This window comes from Apus apus, chromosome 2, assembly GCF_020740795.1.
Source record: "Apus apus isolate bApuApu2 chromosome 2, bApuApu2.pri.cur, whole genome shotgun sequence".
NCBI lineage: Eukaryota > Metazoa > Chordata > Aves > Apodiformes > Apodidae > Apus > Apus apus.
In genome coordinates this window covers 79,512,823-79,535,615 of record NC_067283.1, presented here as the reverse complement: position 1 = coordinate 79,535,615, position 22,793 = coordinate 79,512,823, and the positions used below count along the sequence as shown (strand labels likewise).

The 22,793-nt window shown below is 40.9% G+C and overlaps 1 protein-coding gene across 1 annotated transcript in view; it reads right to left on the bottom strand.

The window, feature by feature from the left end:
* Positions 1 to 22,793, bottom strand: part of MYO10 (myosin X) — a 167,277-nt gene that overhangs the window by 62,629 nt on the left and 81,855 nt on the right. Inside the window, exons 4-17 of the mRNA XM_051610362.1 lie at positions 19,070 to 19,257; positions 11,528 to 11,662; positions 10,455 to 10,579; positions 9,572 to 9,585; positions 9,368 to 9,452; positions 8,636 to 8,739; positions 6,351 to 6,480; positions 5,323 to 5,441; positions 3,540 to 3,686; positions 3,262 to 3,362; positions 2,958 to 3,024; positions 1,496 to 1,588; positions 737 to 805; positions 477 to 559 (exon numbers count right to left, since the gene is read on the bottom strand). Coding sequence (XP_051466322.1) covers positions 477 to 559; positions 737 to 805; positions 1,496 to 1,588; positions 2,958 to 3,024; positions 3,262 to 3,362; positions 3,540 to 3,686; positions 5,323 to 5,441; positions 6,351 to 6,480; positions 8,636 to 8,739; positions 9,368 to 9,452; positions 9,572 to 9,585; positions 10,455 to 10,579; positions 11,528 to 11,662; positions 19,070 to 19,257 — 1,460 coding nt within the window. The remainder of the gene's footprint in view (positions 1 to 476; positions 560 to 736; positions 806 to 1,495; positions 1,589 to 2,957; positions 3,025 to 3,261; positions 3,363 to 3,539; positions 3,687 to 5,322; positions 5,442 to 6,350; positions 6,481 to 8,635; positions 8,740 to 9,367; positions 9,453 to 9,571; positions 9,586 to 10,454; positions 10,580 to 11,527; positions 11,663 to 19,069; positions 19,258 to 22,793) is intronic.

Here is a 22,793-nt window from a genome sequence, read left to right as displayed (position 1 = left end):
CATAAATCGTTCTAGAAATTCTCCCTCTGAAGCAATTACTATCCGGCAACTTGAACTGTGGTAGGTCCCTGACACTAAGCTTTCAATCAAATCAGGGAATGCCAGAAATACAAGCAAACTGGGCTGAACGTGAAGGAAAAAGCCATGCATGCACACTGCCTATGAGGCACCCTGAAACAGTTAAAAACCATCACTAGCTTTCAGCATCCTTACCCACCACTGAGTAGCAAGTGAGCTCTCTCTAGCAATCCCCTGTCTGAACAGGAATGAGGTACTGTACAATGTGAGTAAACTTGACTTTGTGAGAAACTATTTCAGTCAGATCTGCTTATAAGCACCTATGGTATTTCTTCTATGCTCATTTCAACACTGTCAATGTCTGATGCTAAGCAACATCCAGCATTTTTTAACTTCAGTACAACTAGGTGATACAACAATCCTTAAACATGTCCTAAACAAAAATCGCAGAAACATACCTGCTTTCACGTAACAAGTTCAGGAGATCGTCTCTGAAAGTGTCTCTGTTCTTCTCCAAGATCCCCCTGACATCATACTGGACCTAGAAGGAAACAGAGCTGGTTCAAACAACAAGCCAAGTAGCAAGCGCCTCTCACAAGAGAGGCACTGTAAAAAGTGCTGAGGAAACAAAGTGCTTTAGTTAATTTTGAGCAGCCCCAGGGAAAAATTAAGCTAATGAAAACTGTTTGGAATAATTTCAGCAAATAAAGAAAATTACCTCCCCAGCGTAGTGCTTCACTCCAAAGTTGTGAACGGCAACTCTTGGTTTTACATAAAAAGGATTGTTCTAATTGGAGAGGAAAGAAAAGAGAAAAATATTTGGGGAAGGGGATCAGGGAGCGGAATGATACAAAGGGTCATATTACCCTCTCAACTCAGACCTTAACAAACCACTGTCTTCCAGTGAACTCCCCAGAAGATTAGTGCTCCAAAAGCAAACAACCAACTTACAATGATAATAGGATTTGTTAGTCTGGGCTGCTTCAAATGCAGTAATAACAGATTTATAGCATCTAAAAAGGCATTAAACTAAACCTGGACCCATCTGGCAGAACCATCTATTAAAGGCACTTTGAAAAAGAAGGCTCTGTCTGAAACCGGCAGTTACCAAGACTGGTAGCTATGCTTGTATCCCAGAAACTCTCAAAAATAGTTCTAGAATCACAAAGGTAACATTAATCTTGACAGAGGAAACAGTAACCTTTCAGGAAGTGACATCAAGGTGAATATTCATTAAACCAAGGGAAAACAAAGATCTAAGCAATCTGAGTTACTGCAGGCTGTCAGAGCTCTAAGGGCAGAGTTTGGTTTATTCACCAATACAGAACCTTTAACTGAACAGTAATGAGGGTATGCTCCTCCAGATAACTGAGTCAGCCTCTACTCTATTCACCCATATAATTGAACCATGAATTTCTACTGAAGCAAAGAAACCCTCCACAATTTGCACTGAAAACAGGAGCAAAACATCACATACAGCATGCTGGGTATTCAACTTTTCCAGTAAGGTGGAGTCAGTAGCTTGAGGAAAATGGCTCTCTTCATTGATGAGTGCCAGCAGCCCTAGTTTCTGGAAGAGTAAGAGGCATAAGATGAATTAGTGTACAGATGGACACAGGTGCTTGTCCCTGGTTTGGAATAATCTTTGGAAGTTTTTGTCTGCAGAGAGGTGCAAAACCACCCATACATGACTAAATTCCCACTCTCATGGAGGACTGCAATCCTGCTTTTCTGGTAACACTCCTTTTGAAACATAAAGGATACGACACCTGGGCAAAACAATGAATAAGAAGCTACTAAAAGAAGCAACAGTTCTGATGTAGGCAGTTTTTTAGACACATACAATGACATTGTCCCAGAATATATCCCCAGCCTCCAAGATCTCCAATGATAGGAGTCCCTTAAACCTAAAGGGTTTGTGTAAACAGCCTTTTATAAATTTTTCTTCCATAAAATGATCTACTTAGTTGTTGAACCAATGCAAACTTTAGTACCCACTGTGCTGTGGGGCACAGCAAAAGATACACTTCAACTACTTTTAACTATGCACTGCGTGAAACACAACCTCCCTTTGCTTTGCATATGCCCCTGTGTAATTTCCTTTGATGTTCCCTACTTTGCATATTAGAAGAGGTGGTAAACAAAGCAAGGTACCCTGCAGTTAATTAGTGTGTCCAGCAAGCTGCAGGTTGATACAGTCTCTCAGAAAAACACAGTTCTCCAGGTGGACATTTTAATAAGCCACTTCCCATTGGCCCCGAGCAACTCCTGACAAACCCCACTGTCCTGACTGCAGTCACGTCCCAGCAGCTGGATTGTTGTCTAAACCCCTGCAGCCCCACACCCTGCTACAGAGATAAACTCATGCAGCCCACCTGTACTGCTGGCAGAGGTGAACATGGATGAAATGGTATATAACTTCGGATTTGTCACTCAGCAGAGTTATATTTTCTATGCAGTGAACTTGGACCTCATCTGCCCCTCACAATTAGTGTTCCTATCAATAACTCTGCAGAAATTTCCTGCTCTTTTACATGTTCCTTTAGTACCAATCAGAACACAAACAAAACTATGGATTAAGTAAAAATTGGTGGGCAACAAATGAAGATTACCCGCATCCCATGAACAGGCATTACAGAAGCAAGATATTGTCATTCTTTCTGCTCCCTCTTTCTTCTCTTTTTAAACATCTCCAAGTATTGCCTTTGTATATCATCATACACTGTTAAAAGTTACTACAAAGAAAGATACATATCCTGAGCTTACTATATACTCTACAAGATTTCCATGCATGAAAATGGTCTGATCAGAAGTTCATTATTTAAAAATTGAAGATCCAACATTCTCTTCACTTGTTCTTTGTGTTGGCAAATGTTTTAAAGGCGTATTACTTCAGAACAAAAACTAGAACTAGGTACCGATAGCAAGTTCTTTATTACCTTCTCAATAAGATCCAAGCACTCTCCATTGTCTGTCCAGTCAATATCCTCCCAAATTAGTCCTTCCCTAAGGAAAATAAGGAAGACCTCTTTTATTGACAACCATGACAAAATTATTTTAAATACAGAAATAGGAGGAGCTGATGTATTTATCTCTAAAATTACATCAATTTCAGCTTGCTTTTAAAAAACCAAGCAGCTCCAGATGGAGATTTTCAAAGGAAGCTAAGGTAGCTGGGAACTCAAATTTCAAGTGAATACTGCTATTTTCAAAAATCTTTCAGATTTCATCCATATCACTCACCTGCTGTATTCCAGTTGTTCCAGGGAAAATATGTGCTTGTTGAAATATTCTTGAAGCTTTTCATTTGCATAGTTAATATTGAACTGCTCAAAACGGTTTACCTAAAGAGACAAGAAATTTTCAAAAATGCACATGCCAAGTATTTTTACTTTGCAAACAGGGAACTGGTGTAAGTCATAACACGTTTAACAATCTAGTTCCAGTGAATATGACAAAGATATGTAGAACAACGAAGCTTAAATATCAGACAATCCACTTGAACAAACTTTTAAACCTACCTCAAAGTTTTCAAATCCAAATATGTCCAAAATGCCAATGGACCTGAAGTCTTCCTTGCTCCTGATTCTGCTGTTGATTTTCTTAATGACCCAAGCAAAACACTGAGAGTAAAGTGCCATAGCCATAGAATCTCTGCTGTCTATTGCCTGCATTAAAGAAAGGATACACAACACATCAGCTACCCCTGTAACCAAGAACTTACCAGACTTTGCTCGTCAACATATCCTTTGCACAGCATGCAGAAATGTATAATACAAGCAGGTTAGTATTCCTGTGTACCTTGGCAGCAATTATACTAAGAGTTACAGAGCACCATGATTTAAGCTCAAACAGTGTAGGTTGTAACAGCTGTATACCTATGTGGCTTTAAAATGACATTTCAAGGTTAACACACTAAAAAACTAGGAAATTATAACTTAGGGTGTGGAGGAATAAAAGAGAAGGGTAGGAAATAAAACCTCCATTTACCCATTTGTAGAGGTAAGCATAATGTTCTATATACCTATTTCTAATGCCCTTCTTGTAAATTAAATTATTTATTCTGAAAGTTTTAAAAAATGCCCACCTGGCACAAGCACCCATCATGAAAAATATCATGGAATGGTTTGGGTTGGAAAGGACCTTAAAGATCATCTAGTTCCAACACCTTGCATGGGCAGAGACACCTCCCATTAGACCAGGTTTCTCCAAGGCCCATCCATCCTGGCCTTGAACACTTCTAGGGAAGAGGCTTCCACAACTTCCCTGGGCAACTTGTTCCAGTGTCACCCTCATACTAAAAAATTTCTTCCTAAAATCTAAACTAATCTACCCTCTTTCAGTGTAAGGCCCTTCCCTCTAATCTTATTGCTACACACATAAAAAGTCCCTCCCTAGCTTTCCTGTAGGCCTCTTCAGGCATTGGAAGGCTCCTATAAGGTCTCCCTGGAGCCTTCTCTTCTCCAGGCTAAACAACCACAACTCTCTCAGCCTGTCTTCATAGCAGAGGTGCTCCAGCTCTCTGATCATCTTTATGGCCCTCCTCTGGACTCACTCCAACAGCTCAATATCCTTCCTGTGTAGGGGGCTCCAGAACTTGACACAGTACTCCAGGTGGGGTCTCACTACAGCAGAGAGGCAGAATCATCTCCCCTGACCTACTGGCCATGCTTCCTTTGATGCAGGCCAGGACACAGTTGGCTTTCTGGGCTGCAAGTGCACATTGCTGGCTGATGTTGAGCTTCTCATCAACTGGCATCCCCAGCTTCTTCTCCCTGGGGCTATTCTCATTCGATTCTCTGCCCAACCCATAATTGTGCTCGGGATTGCCTGACCCAAGTGTAGGACCTTGCACTTAGCCTTAACGAGCTCCACGAGGTTGGCATGGGCTCACCTCTTAAGCCTGTCAAGATCTCTCTGGATGGCATCCCTTCCCTCCAGTGTGTCGACTACATCACACAGCTTGGTCTTGTCAGCAAACCTGCTGAGGGTGTATTCAGTTCCTCTGCCCATGTTGCCAACAAAGATGTTAAGCAGCACTGGTCTCATGGCAAACAAGCAGGATTAATAAGAATAACAAGAGCCAAGCTACAAGCCCTGTACAGAATGGGAGGATGGGGTCTATACAGATTTCTAAAAGTCCAATTATACCCTTCCCAAAAACCATACGTTATATATTTTCATAGCAATGCTGATGAATGCACTAAGCTCCTGTTCCTGAGTGACCAATGACTTACCTGGACTTGAGATCAAGCCATATATTTACCAGACCCTAAAAACAGGTCAAAACTGAGATGTCTTTACCTGTTGTATACTAAGAGGTGTTAAGATTTCTTCTCCCCTGAGTATCATTGACCTCTGTGTCAATGCTTCAGTTAGCTGTGTAGAGTCCAACCCCAGTAGTTCAGCAGATCTACCCAAAGCTGGCAAATGAAAGAGACAAATGAAAGTATGTCCTTACATGTATAAGGTTACAAAATTAATTTGTTGTATTATTATTCCTACCATCATGATTTACGATGCTTATAAAAAGATGGGGTTTAGAGATAAAATGCAACTAGAAATTCTAGGATATGTTTTTGCTGCTCATGAAAAGGCATAGTATCATCAATATGCATAATTGAAGGAATTTAGCAGTGGAAATTAATCACAAGTCACAAATATTTATTTTCCCCTTAATGTTACATGTCAAGGATTTAAACAATCTACTGCATACACTAACATATTTTACCACATATAAAAATGTAATTAACTTTTGTCCACAAGAATGCATTTCAGCTTCCCTTGGGATGATGAGGATAAAGAAAATAATTTTTTTTTTTCTTACATACATATTTTAATTTGAAATTTTGTTATTAGGTGGTATATAAAGCTGTATTATTTTTTATTGCCACATTTAAACAAAGATTTAAAATGCTCACCAGCCCAATCTATAGACATCCCAGCACACACTTTTGTATTTGTAAAAGAGGTACCAAAAGCTCTATTAAACGAAAGATGCCTTCAGTGGAGATCTCAGTTAATGAATGTACTTGAGCACTTATGTTTTATCAACTTGAGAAGATTTCAATAAAGGAATTAAACTGAAAAGGAATTTCACTACTATTAATGGAATAAATATATGCCCAAGGTCATCCCTAATTAAGGCAGCATCCAGAAGCAGACTAATTTGCCTTATTGGCAAAACCCAAAAATAGCATTTTAATCAACACTTCCAGATGCTAAAAAGCAGTAAGACCCTTTCACTGCTTGTCCTTGCTATGGTCAGGTATACTAGCAACAAATATAGCTTTCACAGCCTGAAGAAACGTTTGGATGCAAAGCCTTCTCACCTGTTTTAAAAGACACCTGTGCCCCACCAGCAGTGATGAACTCAACATTTCCTAGATGCAAAATACCAGCCAACAGCCTCAAAACTTCTCGCACCTCCTCCTTGCTGAACTGCATCACTTCCATTGCAGTCTGGAATGACATGTGAGCTTCTTCAATAACAGGGATGCTGACTCAGAAATGAGGAAAAGGAGAAACCCACCGTCTTGTCAGGCCTTAGAAAAGCAAGTCAGGACTGACTGAGGGCTGGCACTTCTTTTGTTTTCATCCCAAATTGAATACACTGTAAGACATGACAAGGACATCTTGTCATGTCTTACATGTCTTACACAGCCAAGTAACACTCTGGCTTTAAGAAAATCTTTTAATGCTGTAAGGTTGTTGCAATTTGCTCTCAATTGTATAAATATTGGAATGTCCTACTACTGAGTCATGTGTCAGACGTAATTTCACTTATTTGCATTACTAACTTCCTCTTATTTGCATTACTAACTTCCTTTAAGTTTTTACCAAGTTTCGCCAATTAGCCTTGAAGGTACCAAGGCACAGGGGAGAAAACACAGCAACAGGTTTGCTCATTTGCTTTCTCAGCCAAGGTGAAGCTGTTCTGCAGCATCATCTGGGCAAGACACAAAGCCCAAACACATCTTGCCAGTGTGGTCTGACATCTTATGGAAAAAGAGAGCAAGAAATTTCAGAATAACTAATATGTCAATGATGAAGGCTCAACTATGTAAATGAGGAGAACAGCAAATCTCTACCTAAAGAAATATTAAAACAAGAGGAGAAACATGAGCTTTTCTCTGACATAGAAGGGGTAATTGTATGCCTCCTGAAATCACCAGAATTTTCCAAATGTAGGTCCAACATGAGCCTGTAAGAGACCAGATCACCATTGTACCCTTACAGTTAGACTCATCTTGTTATGGTCACTGCAGGTATCTGACAGATGACCTATCACACAGTTTATCATTCATAAATAATCAGTTACAAATGGAAAAGCGTCAGCCTCATTCTATAATTAAAAGCAGAGAAGAGATAAAGGTTGATGGTCTATTTTGTAGAGAAGACCTTTCACAACTGAGCTCTAAAAAAGCAGCAGCAATAGGAGTTCATCTCCACACTCACCATGCAGTTCCTCTATATCTCCTACAAAGAAGTTTTTAAAGTAACATTCCCATGACTCAAACCACAATAATAGTCAAGGGGGAGGACTATAATAGGAAAAGACAGGAGAGGGTGAACTGTGGGGGTTCTGTCTGCCTCCTACTCTGGGAAGCCAGGCTGGCATCCTCAGACCCTGCTCCAAGCATGTCCACATGGCAGGCAGCACGCAAGCATCACCTGCCCAGCTGATTTCATGGTCTGCCTACCCTGGGATCATTAGCACAAATTAAATGGCAGGCTACTCAGCTTATGCCATGGGACTATAATGTAGATAAATCATCAACTTTTCCAACCTCCCACCCATCCCACCTCCAGCATGCTAGATGAGGATGCTTTACACTAAAAATAACCGCTCCATGCGCTACACATTAATTTTTCAATTTGGCAAAGCAAAAACAGTTTGGTGAAGGGCGTAAACCCCATTATTTTTACTGATTTTTAAAATCTAACACCTGTTACCTCAATGATATAATAAGCAATTGGCAGTTAATGTAACAGTCAGTATAGACTACCTGCTGTAGCTAATTGGCGTGAGTATAAGACATAAAGCCATTCTGAGAAAGACGCCATCAGGACCTGATTTTTAATCTGTGTTTTCATTTTCTTTAATTCTATTGTGTAAGTTACTCCATATAACTGGAGCTTCCAGCTGCAACTTAAGAGTCACAGAAGCCCAGGTACTTTGTTCCCCACATGCTGCACTGCAGGCTTGACCTGATAGATGCTACATGATCTGGACAAAGCTTTAGGAAGGAAAAAGAGTGGAAGCAGACATATTGCTAATGTAAAACAATGTAGGGAAGGGCAAAGGCATGTAAATACTCATCGTCTTCCCAACTGATGCTCTTCTCGTTACAAAATGTAATAATTTCACTTAATTATAGAACATTTTGCAATGACAAGAGTAAAAATAAAATATTGGACGGAAGGTAAAGACATGCTCAAAATGACAGTGAAGTGTTATGAGAGAATGTAAGTCCATGAAAGAGTAGTGTCTGGATGGAGAGATCAGCATGTGCATGTCAGCACAAGAAGGCTTTCCTCCTTGCTTTGTCAGTGGGCCCCAGGTGCCTGTATCTACAGCATTTTTAAAGCATAAAGAACTAGGGAAACAACTCACAATGACTTCCTTGAAAGAATCTTTGTCACTGATTGTCTTATCCGCTATACATCCAGACTGATTCAGGTAGTGGTAGTTCTCTGGTACAGATAAGTAAAAATCATCTGATGAGGAGAGAAAAGGGAATGAGTGAAAACAAAAATTACTACGTGAAACAGTTCACAATTCATTTGCTCAGAAATTATGATGATGAACAAAACAATATTCAAATCAGAAATGGGGGGTTATTTTGTTGTTTTTTGCCTTACTTAGCTACACAATGGAGTTAACTCTACTTTTTAGCATGCAAAGAGAGCAGGCCTAAAGGGAGATGCTGACACAGCTTTAGGCAATTCTGTACATATACAAATGTCATTTCTTTTGTTCAGTGGATTTATGAGAGAGGATTGGAGGAATCAGAACTATTTCTCTTTGTTGCCGTGGAGTTATTTAGTACCAGCAAAAATATTCAGCTTGAAAAGAATGAAGCATATTTGTCCCCAACTAATTTTCCCAGGGCCACTGTAGAAGCTGGAAGAAAATTACTGGCAGCTCAGTGACATTCTTCAACTAAGCAAGTTGCTTTATCATGTTGAGCTCAAATTCACAGTCACTGAATCCCAGCTGAATAAATAAACTATTTCTCTGCTTGGGTTAGCAGGTTTCTGCAGTTAAAATTGTCCACTGCTGTGACCACAGCTGACTGCTAGCAGAGAGCCACAACAGTTGTGTGACTTGAGCTTTGCAACTCACCTTTTTCTCTCTCTTCTATCCCTGCCAGCAGAGCATAGAATATATGATAATTTCTTTCCCCAGGGTTTTGTCTTACTACACGATTCTGTCAAAGTAAAAAACAGTTTCCATTTAAGCAATCATTTTTAAGGAGAAATTTTTAATCCACAATTTCAAATAAAACATTAAACAAAATTAACTGAACAAAAGCAAATATCAACTTACTTTTTCCAATAAATCTGTAGTCAGGAAGAAGAGCTTCAGTCAAGGAATAAAGCAAAAAGCAATTAATGCACAAGATATACACATAATCTTCCTTCTTTCATCTGAGGCAACAGGAAGAGCATCATGGTCTTTCCTTACCACATGCTTACTGCCATAACAAGATGAATTAAGTAGCAACAATAATATTGCAGCAGTTCTAATACCACTGTGTTCTTACACCTCTTTCTCCTCCATCCCATCAAAACTGAACTTGTCATGTACTAGACTTTAAATTACATCTGCTTTCCTTCACTTTTTCTTCTCCCTAATGCTCAGAAACAGCTTTAAGGATGAAATCTGTCACACTGCAAAAGCAGCTTATATCCAAAACACCAGGTAGGTAGGTAGGATCCCCTTGGAATACTCTTCATCCTCAAACCTCTGGTGCTCTGTTGGAGCTGGCTCATAGTCCAATTTTGCCAAATGCAGGACAAATCCAAGGATTTGACCCACCCAGGCTCATGCTGCAGAAATTCAGCAGTTCTGCTCTTTCAATTACTTTTCTACAAAAGTAAAAATTTAATAAATGAGGGAAACAGCTGACAACTACTCAGGCTGATTTAGCTCACTATGTAGGAACATGCACATGAGCCCTGCTAGCAGTCACAATACAAAATCCTGGTCCTTCCTTCAGAAGTATATACACATCACCCTGCAACAAATGTGTGTGTGTACAAAATCATGCAGAATTTGGTGTTACTGCTTCCCTTTCCCACCTACATCAGACCAATTTAATCATGTATGCTTCTGGATGGGGTAAAAGGGCACTTTTCTCTCAGCCCTCCACAGAGGAGGCACACTGAGGCTGCCCACAAATGGGGGGGAAATCACCAAATGAGGATACAATCTATTATTCTTCCTCCCTGAATGTTTCCTTTCTGACAGATGTTCAGCTGAATAAACTTCCCAAAGCGACTTGAGTTGTTGTTGTAAACAGTCTTTGCATTGCCAAATGCTTCCATAATCGGGCTGTGAAAATGCAGAAGAACGACAGAGTGTTAACGTGTGACCAGCATGCCAACAGCTTCACAGGGACTGGTGAAAGGAACAGCACTCTGAAAAACTCACTTCTGATACCCTCCTCAGCCTACTTATCTTCAGTATTATCCTCAATTTATTAACAATGGGCATCACAATTTTGCATCAAATGTGTAAGTATTCAAGCAACAGGAATATCAGTGGTACTGAACTACTCTGCAGACTGATCTGTAACTGCTCAAAAGATGCATGCAGTCCTCAGTACAGTACTCTAATTATAGAAATATGAAATCTCAGCACTTGCAAATTGCTAGACAGATGTAAGGAAAATAGTCTTTGTCCTAAGGCAATTGAAAAAAAAAATTACAACAAGATACAGCAGGTAAAACAGATGAAGTACAATAAACAAAAGTAATAGCATCCCAAATTGTTTTTCTTATCTCATTTGAACACAGATATTTTTGCTTGCATAGAGTGTGTCCAATTTATCTGTTGCATTTACTCATCTGTCTTATCAGTTCTCCTTATCCTCCCTCTCCTCAGCATGCTTTTACCACTTACATACTTTATCCTCACCATGCTGTATCTTGTTCTACCTTATCCTCAGGCTATACAAACCAAGCCAATGGCTTCTCCCTCCCATCTCTTTTCCCCCACTTCAATTATCTGCATCCAGCCCCCACAAAAAATGAAAGCTACGACAACAGCATCACCCATTTAAAAACTATGCAACCTTTTGCTTCATCAAGATAGCCTACTGTGCTCACAACTCTCTAGAACAGCCAGGTAATTTTGTTTAATGGAAAATTTCCCTCTTTCCACTATTAACTTTTTGACCAGTAAATGCACCTACAACTGTAATTACATCACAATCTCTTTTATTTCAATGAGAAGGCTTCTGTGTTCTGGAAAGAATACCTGTGTATTAAGATTTAGTACCTGCTCTCAAGAATAGCTTGCTCCACACAAGAGGTCTTCTCTCTGCAGGACAGCTCCAGCGAATGTTGGCTCATTGCAGACAAGAACTTGAGAATCAGCTTTGTGCTTTCTGTCTTACCAGCACCGCTTTCACCACTGAAAGAAGAGGAGGAGGAAAAGTGTCTGCACAACTCCAGCTGAGGGCCAGAAGCCTTCGGTTTGCCCAGCCCTCCAAACTCTTAATTACTGGAGGCCAGGAAGACTAGGGTGAAGAGAAGCAATACTCAGACAGCAGCAGAAGGCATCTTTAAGCTCACTGAGTATGACACAAAACGCCATCTTAAAACACAAAAGCTGTCTTTAGACTTCATACCACTGTTCAGAATGCATTTCAGGGCATTGATTGCATAAAGATGTACAGAGCAACCCACAAGGCAACAAACAGCTCTCTGAACACAAACTATCCAACAATTCTCAGCAGAATAGAAAAACAAAGTTAGTACAAAGGCATGGCAACAGCTGCAAAGAAAGTTCAGAATATGAATTCAGCCAGGAAAGTTTGGGATTACATTGCAGCAATCCAGTTAAGGAGGGAGTCCTGCTGTGGGAAGGAGGAAGTTAGAGACCTAGAGAATGCGTATTATAACACATAAAGGCTACTGATATAATTAATACTGATGTTCTTAGAGAGCTACATATTCTTAAAAACCCCTTTTATATGCCCCTTCAAATAAACCAGATTCATATAGGTTCAAAATACACAATTTTCACCTCTCTTAAGCATCAGAGATGCAAAACCTCTCATCTTTACCCACGACAGAACACAGCTATTTGATAATGCTAAACTGACATTTGAAAAACAAACTGTTAATAAGCAATCCCACTGATAGAAACAGAAAGCAATACATTTGTTTTCCCTCCAAGACAGAAGCACTAAAAAGAGAAGGTAAAAATTTGGCTCATTTCCTCAGTATAATTTCCCTTCAATTATATAGCATTAGAATTAAAAACACAAACTGAGTCATTAAGAGACATAGCTTATGGTTAAATTTGTCTAGTTTACTTACTGTTCATCTGAAGTCATAGTATTCTAACCTAAGATGCAGCCCAATTCTTAGTTTTTCTAATTAAGTTATGCCTAATTCCAGTTTACTCCCAATGAAAGGAGGTACATTTTGGTCTTATCCTACCCTTTTCTCTGTAGCAAGCAGGAGATTTATCACTGACTTTGATGGAGCATGACTGGGCATGTGGAGCAAGCTTAGTTCACTTGATAGTCTTTTGTTATGCTATTGCTGCATGGTGACCCTGGTTATCTTAGGTTACAGTAAAGGATAATGATACATTCTATTAAGAAGAAAGGTACAGCCTGAGGAAGTGGCATGGCTTTTTCTGCAAATGACAACAATTAAAAAAATTATCAGGGAAGAAGCATTCGGAACACATAATAAGACACAGAGCTTCATAGCTGAGATTTGTTTCCAAGAAAGAACCAAAGTCTTTAAAATGTTTCATAAAACTTCATACAAGATATGCTACCTGCTGATAAGTTCCAGCAAGTATGATTCATCCATCACACGTCTACCATCTCAAACAAACTCAGTAGTATTTTTAATTTAGTTTTACCCTTGACTTCTGGACTTTTTGGTATTAGTTCCCTCTCTCTTTGCAGGCCCTCACCCACTCACGCTCTATTTGCCAACAAAACAAATATTTAATATTCACCATACTGAATACTGTCTCCTTGTACACTAAAGGATTAGCAAAATATTTCTACCATGAGTTTTGAAAGAGCTTCACAAACACTCCCATTATTTTTGTTTGGTGCAAAAAATCACGATACCTTCCTAAATTCTCCCCTTCTGAGCAGTGCATAGCACAATGGCAGGGATCTGGGTACCAAGGAGGACAACAGCTGTTTCACTGATACCATTCCTCTTCCGCCTCCATCCTCTATCCTATGCTCTGGAGCACCTGTAGTTCAATGGAAGCTGAGAACTACCCCACTGTGGCTGACAGCAACTCTACAAGTGAGACGTTCATAGCTGATGGAAAAATATTTTCTGTACTTATCTCTGGTACAGTTGGTATTATGCACAATTACAAAATCTTTATTTTTTCTTAGAACAGAAGAGGCTCAGAACTGTCCCAGGCCAGGTATCTACCTGCCCAGTGTCCTTTCTCTGACAGTCGCGAAATGGGGACAAACTGGGAAGACATGAGATTTCCCTTCTCTGTCCTTCCAATTTTCAGGACTTCTCATCTAGACCAAATTTCTATGTGTCTTGTAACTCTCAATGGATTTATCTTTCACAGGTCTCTAGTCATGTCCCTAAAAAACATGAACATGCCTAGGTTTGGATCTGCCTCCGATCAGCTTTGTTTGATTTTCCATAGTTCTCATAGCAGAAGGAGCAGCCAACAACTCATCCCAGTGCTCCCTCTCTCTGTTATGCATGACTTCACGGATAGCCCCCAAATTCTAACTGCCTGTCTCTGTTAGCCTCTCCCATGTAGAGCCATGCTGTATGTCTGATCATCCCTTCTGTTCTCCTTTGAACCACCTCCAGCTTCAAAAAGTCTTCTTGGATATGACGAAAGGGGGAAAAAGGCTTCTACAAAATATTCAGGATAAAAGCAAAGGATGTATATACCAAATGTTCTCCATTAATTTACCGGTAACTGCTCCATTCTGTTTAGTTCTACAACTACTGCTGAACACTGAGTGATGGGCTTCTGGAGCCCTCTTGGAGTGACAGCAAGATCTCACTCCCACACAGTGCTGCTCAGCTCGGAGTCATAATTTTAGGTGCATCAAGCTGGCTCTGCATTTTTCCTCTACAAAAGGCTTTATAAAAAGAGTTATAATCAATGAAATGAAAATCAAGAACAAGCATGCTAAACTTTTCAGTTGTTTATTCAACCTCACAGTACATACACTAACAGTAGGTTAAGTGGGATCAATCTTTGAGACTCCTTAACAAAGCTTATGCCTACAAAAAGCTGCCAAGGTCAGTAAAAGAAGGGTGATTTTTTTAGCACATGGCCAACCTTTCCAGCAACCTTTCTAACCCGTGAGTTTAAGTGCCCAGTTCTTTCCACATGACTACATTCCGCATGCTGAATATATTGAGTGTGACAGGAACCCAGGAGACTCCCATTTAGGAGATCTTTAAACTTTACTCCATGACAGGGCACCTTGCTAAGGGCGCAGTGGAAAAAGGGGTCACTGAGAGAGACTCCTAATTCTGAAGGACACAACACTAGTGAGGTGGTATCAACACTAGTCTAAATCACTTCTCAGTTCTGTCTGTCCAGCTTTAAAATCCTAACGATAGATACGAACAGACAAAATAGGCCCTTTCAGCAAATACAGTTTGTCCAATGCACATGTGAATTTTGGTGTGTCAGTTTCATAAGAATGTCTTTCCATCACAAGTCTGGGTCTCATCCAAAGAGTACTTTGGTTCACATTGAGTTTCAAGCTGAACAACAAAAAATGTCAGGGCATCAGATGATAACAGAGGGAACAAACTGGTGTCAGACTGTGACTTCCCACTCACAGCACTGACTTGAATGTAATTCAAAGTGACTTGCTGCTCCTTCGACTGCTCTACACTTCTTTTTGAGTGCTTTAAAGTGCATCAACTGCTAGTGTATTTGAGAGAAGAGCATGTGTTTGCTTGTGTACAGACTAGACCATCTTAAACAGAGTACTAACAAAAACCAACCTATTTTCCTACTCTTACAATAAAGGGGTGGAGGTTTGCACTTGGTACCAACTTGTGAATATCAGCTAATCATGGAGGAACACTGTCCCTTCCCTACATGAGGACAAGCTGTATGGCTGCTTCTTGAAAAAGACAGACTTCCTTCACGATCCCACCAAGTCACTCAGCTGAAGAATCACAAGATAATTTTTTTAAAATTAATTTGACGCTACAACAGACATGTTAATTGTGGTGTGCTATTGTCGTGTTGGGGTTTTTTCCATTTAAAAATGAAACTGAACTCTACAGTAAGGTTCATATCAACACGAAATGGAGCATTTGTTGAGGAAATGTTTATGTCTACAGGAAAACTCTACTTCAATAGCTAGATAAGCAATTTTTTTCTAGCTTAGGAGAGCAAAAACACCATATCAAAACTGTGTGGATATTCTAATGCACTGGCTGTGCACATCTTCCTCAGAGTGCCATTTTGTTAACATTTCAGGCCGCTAAGTCATTTTTATGGAGCATTATCACAAATTAAAACAAGCTTGTGTAACACAGACCAATACATAAACACCTGTGGATGACTCCATTTGATGGAATCTATTCTGTATTTCTTTTCACTTCTCATATGAGTTGTTCTACTGCAGAAGTGGGCTTGCACTGATAATAGATTTTTAAGTCACTACTGATGACCGTTTTTAATTCAGATTCTTGCCTTAACCCTCTCATCTTACCCCACCCAGACAAATATTCCAAACATTTCAAAACAGCCGAAGCTTTTTCCCCGGTTTTAAACTCTATGCCTTAAGAAAGCAGCTCTGCAACACTTGTGCTCGTTCTGGAGGCCAGCAGAGGGCACTTGAAGCCCAGAGGATAACATGAAAGCGCTCAGCACCTCCTGTCATGGCGTTGTTAGAACTCCGTACTGAGTTCTTAGGTCTCAGAGTTAGGAGCAGGTGAAGGATGTGTATCAGAACGTGAAGCCTACACGAATAATTCACCCATTTTAACTGGATGTCCCTGTTATTATGTTCTTGTGATGGAACAAATTTTTCCTTTTTAGCATCTCTTACATTAAATACAAGACCAGAATATTTGCCTGAATTCACACACTGCAGAGCTGGACCGTTTCTTTTCAAGTGCCAATAGCCACCAAGAAGGCCCAAGAGTGACTTGCTCAACCAGCTAATTCTAAGCTAGTAAAAGATGCAGGAATGACCAGGATGGTGAAGATGATAACCACACCGTTATACGTCCACTTCTGATGCCCCAAACCACGGACTTTTCTAAACCTCATTAAGGCCACTGAAAACCTCCATTAATTTAAAAAAATCCTGCTCTGACCCCTTCACAGATACAACAGACAACAGTGTTTTAGGAAAGTAGATTGGACTTTTTATTTTTTGTTATGAGCTGCATGGTCCTTCATGTTCTGTAGCAACAACACATCCTTATAAGGCTGTATTATAGCACTTGTCTGAAGCACTGAACTTCCACAAATCATTGTTTTTATCCATGACCACAGTAAAGCAATTTTAAAGGGACTGCTAATGCAAAACTTCTCGATATTATGGCTTGTCAGCTATTTTAAGAGAGACTGCTAATGCAAAACTTCTCCATTTAATGGCTTATCTGTACCAAGGCACATGGTTTACAGAGCAGGGACTGCTGGAGACTCCTCTGGAACATCAGAGATTTTTGTTTATGTCCTTTTTAGGACACAACCTGGTTTTCTGTGGGAAGTTGTGGGTAACTGTAAGCAAAGGTAGAATGGTTTGGCCAGTACAGAGTAGAACTAACAGAAATATCAACAACCACCTGCTAGGCACCAGAAATTATTTCAGTCCCCAAAATCCAGGTATATGGGCCATTCACAAGTAACTACCTGGCAATAATCCATAAAATTATTACTCCAGGCTAAGTATTTTGGCATGTCAAATATCTCTGCGCATTTCATTTTTTAATTCAAGTGTCACCTGGACTCCACTTTATATGTACAGCAGTATGTATCAAATATTTATTTTTTTGTAAAAAAAGGAAAAAGATAGTTGAAGAAAGCTGAAAAATACACACAGCCCTTTCTGCCTGTGTGGAATTGCCAAGTAAAATCTGCTCAGAGATGAGGGCAGGTTGGGGACTGCAACTTGAGAGCTTGCAGAAAGTTGGAACCAGATCCAGCTGTGCTGCATCTGACATTTCTAACAAAGCTGGGTGCTGAACTACACAGGCCAAGTCCTCCTCTTACTCTGCAAGCCTTGCAAACTTGCCTGTGGTCTTAAATGCCACTAAGATCTGCCTATTGCAAAAGATGCTGCTGTCTGAAAGGTTCCCATGAAGGTTAGGAGACAGCCAAAATCATGTCACCTTGAATCTGAAGAGCTCTCCGTATCTTACTTGTGCTGATAGGCTGCAGGAAGGCAAGAGCAAGACAGGTTTAATCCCAGAAACACTGCAAAAGTGAGAGAGGAGAGAGAAACAGAAGCTCTTTCATGCCCCCCTAACCTGAGCATCACCACTGGCTTGGAGCCCAACAGCAGGTGCCACGCTGCCATTGCCACCGAGCTGCTTCGCCCGATCTGGCAGGCAAGGCTTTGGTTTTCCCTGCCCTCCTGTCAGCCAACACAGCTGAGCTGGCAGGCAGGGGAAAGCGAAAAGGCCTGGCTGCATTTTCAGCTCTTCTGGAGCTAGAAGGAAGGAGGAGCTGAAATCAGCAATTGAAATGCCAACTGCTCCCCATGTACATTCAGCAGCAGCGAGATCCTGAACACCAGTGACACAGCGGCTCAAACGGGAAGCTATTAAATCAAGATTAAATTAAAGCACAATGAGATTAAGCAAGGAAGCTTAATCGGGCAGAATTAAGTGGCTGAAATGTGGAGGGTTTTCTCTTTTGCTATTCTTATTTGCCGTATGGTGGGTTATTTTTAATTTTCCTCTCCATACAAGGTTCAGGGTCTAGTGGTGACAAACTACCGAGCTGCACAAGGATGGGATTGTCCCACAACTGGTGGGAAAACACTTGAGAGTAAAATCAGTTGGGTGATTAGCAAAAAATACACAAAGATACAATAGATTTTTTTCACTAAATGAAACCATAAGATCACAGAATGTTAGAATCACAGAATGTTAGGGGTTGGAAGGGACCTCCAAAGACCATCGAGTTCAAGCCCCCTACCAGAGCAGGACCAGAACTAGGGCAGATCACTCAGAAAAGCACCCAGACAGGTCTTGAAAGTCTGCAGAGAAGGAGACTCCACAACTTCCCTGGGGAATCTGTTCCAGTCCTCTGTAACCCTCACAGTAATGAAGTTCTTCCTCATGTTGAGGTGGAACTTCCTGTGCTGGAGTTTGAATCCATTGCCCCTCGTCCTATCACAGGGCACTAGTGAAAAGAGGTTGCCCCTGCCTTCTTGATGCCCAGCCCTCAGGTATTTATAGACACTAATTAGATCCCCCCTCAGTCTTCTCCTCTCTAGACTGAAAAGCCCCAGGTCTCTCAGCTTTTCCTCGTAAGGCAGGTGTTCCAGTCCCTTAATCATCCTCGTAGCCCTCCCTTGGACTCTCTCAAGCAGTTCCCTGTCCTTCTTGAACTGGGGAGCCCAGAACTGGACACAATACTCCAAGTGAGGTCTCACCAGGGCCAAGTAGAGGGGGAGAAATGAACAAGTTGTTAGACGACCACATAACAATACAGAACAAGTTCAAAGCTCTCTCCCAAAACTCTGATGGTTTAAAAGTCTGCTTTGTTTTGGAGCTGTTCTCTCCAGCTGACCCAAATCCGTGTTCCTAAATCACCTTGGAAGGCTCACCAGCAGGGATAATCAAAGCAGCAGCAGCAGCCACTTACCTGATGAGGATACACTGGTTGTCGTGGCGCTTCCAAAGGCAGCGGTAGCACTCGTTGGCCACAGCGAAGATGTGAGGCGCGATCTCTCCCATGTGGTGCTTGCTGTATCGCTCCACAGCGGCGTGGTCGTAGAGTCCTGGGATGCTCTTGTAAGGGTTCACAGAAGCAACTATCGAACCGATGTATGTCTGCAAGCACACAAGCCCAGAGCTGTTGTTACACACAGGGCAGAATGGATTTAACACTGAAAGCCAACAAAGACATGTTTGCAAAAGCCCAGCAATCCTTCGGATACAGGTGGCTAGTACTTCTCCCTGCTTTTTTCCTTTCAACAAAAGCAACAGAAAGGCAAAAGCTAGCTGCACCTCAATCATGTTTTCATGCTTACCCCACCTACAGCAGAGAGCTGCTTCTCGGCTGTTCAAATAGGTGCACAGTCATGTCTACAAACGCTGGTCTAGAGCTGCTTTGCACATATTCTTAGGGACTCCCTGAACTTCCTAAAAACCTGACTGTGTCAGGTGCAAAAGTCTGTATTTCCATGTAGAGTATCCAAGTCCTTCTCTGCTACTCATTTTTAAAACAGAAGTACCTCATGTTATGGTAGATACTAACACCACTATATGGTAGTAGGCTCTAAGAAAAGCATGTGAACTGGCAGATGCTCCCAAAACATTAGTATGGCAGCTGACATGGCATTTGTTTCTATCCTATTGCAATTAGAGACCACATCAGTTAAAACCACCCAAGTAGCAGCTTATGCCCATTCCCATTGCCTTTACTCATTAGGCTGTGGTAACACGGTAATTTGAAGCAGTCTGTTCACAACACTGCTCATTTTCTCAGTCACCTTCTATCCACTTCAATATATTTTTCAAATAAAATCAAATTAAGTGAGGAAGGAGATTACATTAAGTATGTTATCTCCAGCATTTCCAGTACATTTCTGAAGCATGCGAGATTAATTGACATATCATATGGTGTGTGCAGTGTTGCTGCTGTGATGCTAACTTCATATTGTTATGTACCCTTTCTGCCACTACAGGCAGGAGCTGACACCTGGCTTCAAGAGCCCTACTGTGGACTTGCAAAGAGCCAGGCTGTGATGCCTCTGGCACTGTAACACAGTCCCCACACACAAAGAGATGCTTCGCCAGTAGATGACCCTCTTGTTGACAGGAACCGCCTGTGAGGTTGAGAACAGAATTTGGGCTCCCCTCACCTCCACAGCATCTTACCCAGAAAGGGGTGGATACAGCGAGCAGCATCTTGCACACCACAGAAACGCAGCCCCACGTCCTCCTCCTGCAGCTGCCCTCTCCTCTGGCAAGCCACCCCAGGAGCACACACCAAGATCCAGTGGCCATCACCTCCCCTCTTTTGCCTTTCCTCTCTTTCAGACTCTTCCACAGCACTTATATTCCTCACCTACCCGCGTCCCTCTTCTTCTCCTTAACATAGTTGCTGCCATGTGTTAGCTCTCCTTTCTCCTTGCTACCTGGCTGTTATGTTCCCCATTATCCACCTGTTCGTTCTCCATCATGCCCAAGCAGCAGCATTGAGCTTTTTCTGAGGGGACTTGAACAGTGTCCTTGACCTGATTATGATTTTATTAGCTGCAAGTGGAATATTCCTCCTCACTGTAACTCAAATACATTTTACAGGGCTGTGAACTTTCAATCTGTGTTTTATAAAAACCCTCACGCTGAGCAATAGCTCATAAGGTTTCACTGAGAGGAAAGATACCATTTCAGCACAAGATTGTATCACAGGCCAATTACAGTGCTGATAAAACAGCTTAATTTCCTGGGATCATCCCCTCTTGGGTTCTTAAATAACTAATGAGGAAGTCTCTGAGAGCAAGCTTCCTCACTGTGATATATATATATATCAGCACAGATTGCACAGACAAAAGTTTAAGAGATTTTTTTTCCAAATTACATGAATACGGTGCAAGCATGACCAAGAAAACAGACTGCTACAGATCTTCATCCTTACCTTACTGAAGTGTGACTGAAGTCTTACTAAAATGTAAGAAGAGTAACTTGAGGCACGCCATCACAACAGATGCCATGGCAAGGAAGCAAATAAAAAAATCCCCAGAATACATGATACTGTCTAATTTTATAACTGTAAGCATCCACTCTATAGCTTCTGCATGATCGAGTACCTGACAGAACATCACCACGTTCCCTGATCTTCCTGTGATAAAGCACTGGCACAACTACACCACTGGCTCCAGTGCGAGTTTTCTTGCTTCTCCTGTTCCAAATTACAACATCACAAAAGGCAACAGCAGCCCACTTCTGCACCAACTCACTTAACATGGGGCTGTCTTTCACATGGTTGAGGCATAACTTTTTAAAAATTAAGCAAACTTATTAAGTAAATTAAGTAAACAGTTCCAGAATACTACTAATTTCTGCAACTAAGAAAATATTTTATATTTAATGTAAGTCAGATGGCTTCATTGCCTCATAATTCACGTAAGGTGTCATAGAGGAAAAAGCAGCACATTATGGCACTAACAGAAACCTGGTGAATAGTAGAAACAATACTGCAAAAACAATTCCTAAATCACCTACTGGAGTAACTCTTAGGACATGTCACTAAAATTCCTTTTTTTTTTTTTTCCCCTGAAATAGTTCAGATTTTGTGGTTCCAGTCTTCTGGTGTTTTGACTATGTATTATCTATTTGCAGAACAAGTTAAATACATGTACAAATTGCCACCAAATGATAATGATACAACATAGAACAAAGTCAGGACCTCAAAAAAACCCAACAAACACTTCCTCATCCCAAGGCAAGATCACAAAACAGATATATATTCTTTGCAGACACAGTGGATCAGATTTGTTGTCTACCAAGTATAACAATCCAACCCAGGGGCAGCCACAACTAGATTTCTGTATGGACTAACTAGAACTTAGCTGGCCCAAGTAGAAGCTTCACCCTAACCCAAGGTAGTTCAACAAGATATTGGTAAGCTGATTAAGCACTGTTATTAAAAACTATTCCCATTATTTGAAAAGTTCCCATTAAAAGACAAAGCTTCCCAAAATCTCTGTAAACTTCCCCTGGGATAATCAACAGCAGCAAGACCTGCTGGAAGAATAATTTTCTACATCACTTCCAGATCAACTAGTTTTTTCGTCCAGTGACTACCACACACTCCTAGCAACAGTGTTATTTTATAAACAGCAGATCCTACTCTTGCTAGCCTTCTACCCTAGCACCCTTAAGAGCCATGAAGGCAGGGACTTCAGGCAATGCAGGACCTGCAAAGCACAGCACCACCTCTCAATGCCCTGTTCACAGGGCTCTGCTTCCCCTCACTTTAGGGACTCTGAGAGGCCACCTAATGCAACACTGTTCTTGGAGAGCTGACTCTCCAGTTTTGCACCTTAGCAGCAAGTTGAACTGGTGTAAAGATACACAAAAAATGCAGGGCTGTTCCGTTGAGGGGCACTGTCTCCTGGATGCTGTTTTTGCACCAGGCATCATCATGTGGCAAATTAAAGCAATTAGCAGTCAGATGCAGGATCTCTAGATTACTTTATTATGCTAACATCACACAGCAGCCGTTTTGATTAATTTTTGGAGAAGGTTTTCCCATAAGAATGTCACTTACACTTTGCTTAAAAGGGAGTGAATTAAATTTTCTCTTTGTTCTTTGCAGTTTCTAATCTGATTCTTGCAGTCAATAATTACTTATTTTTAAT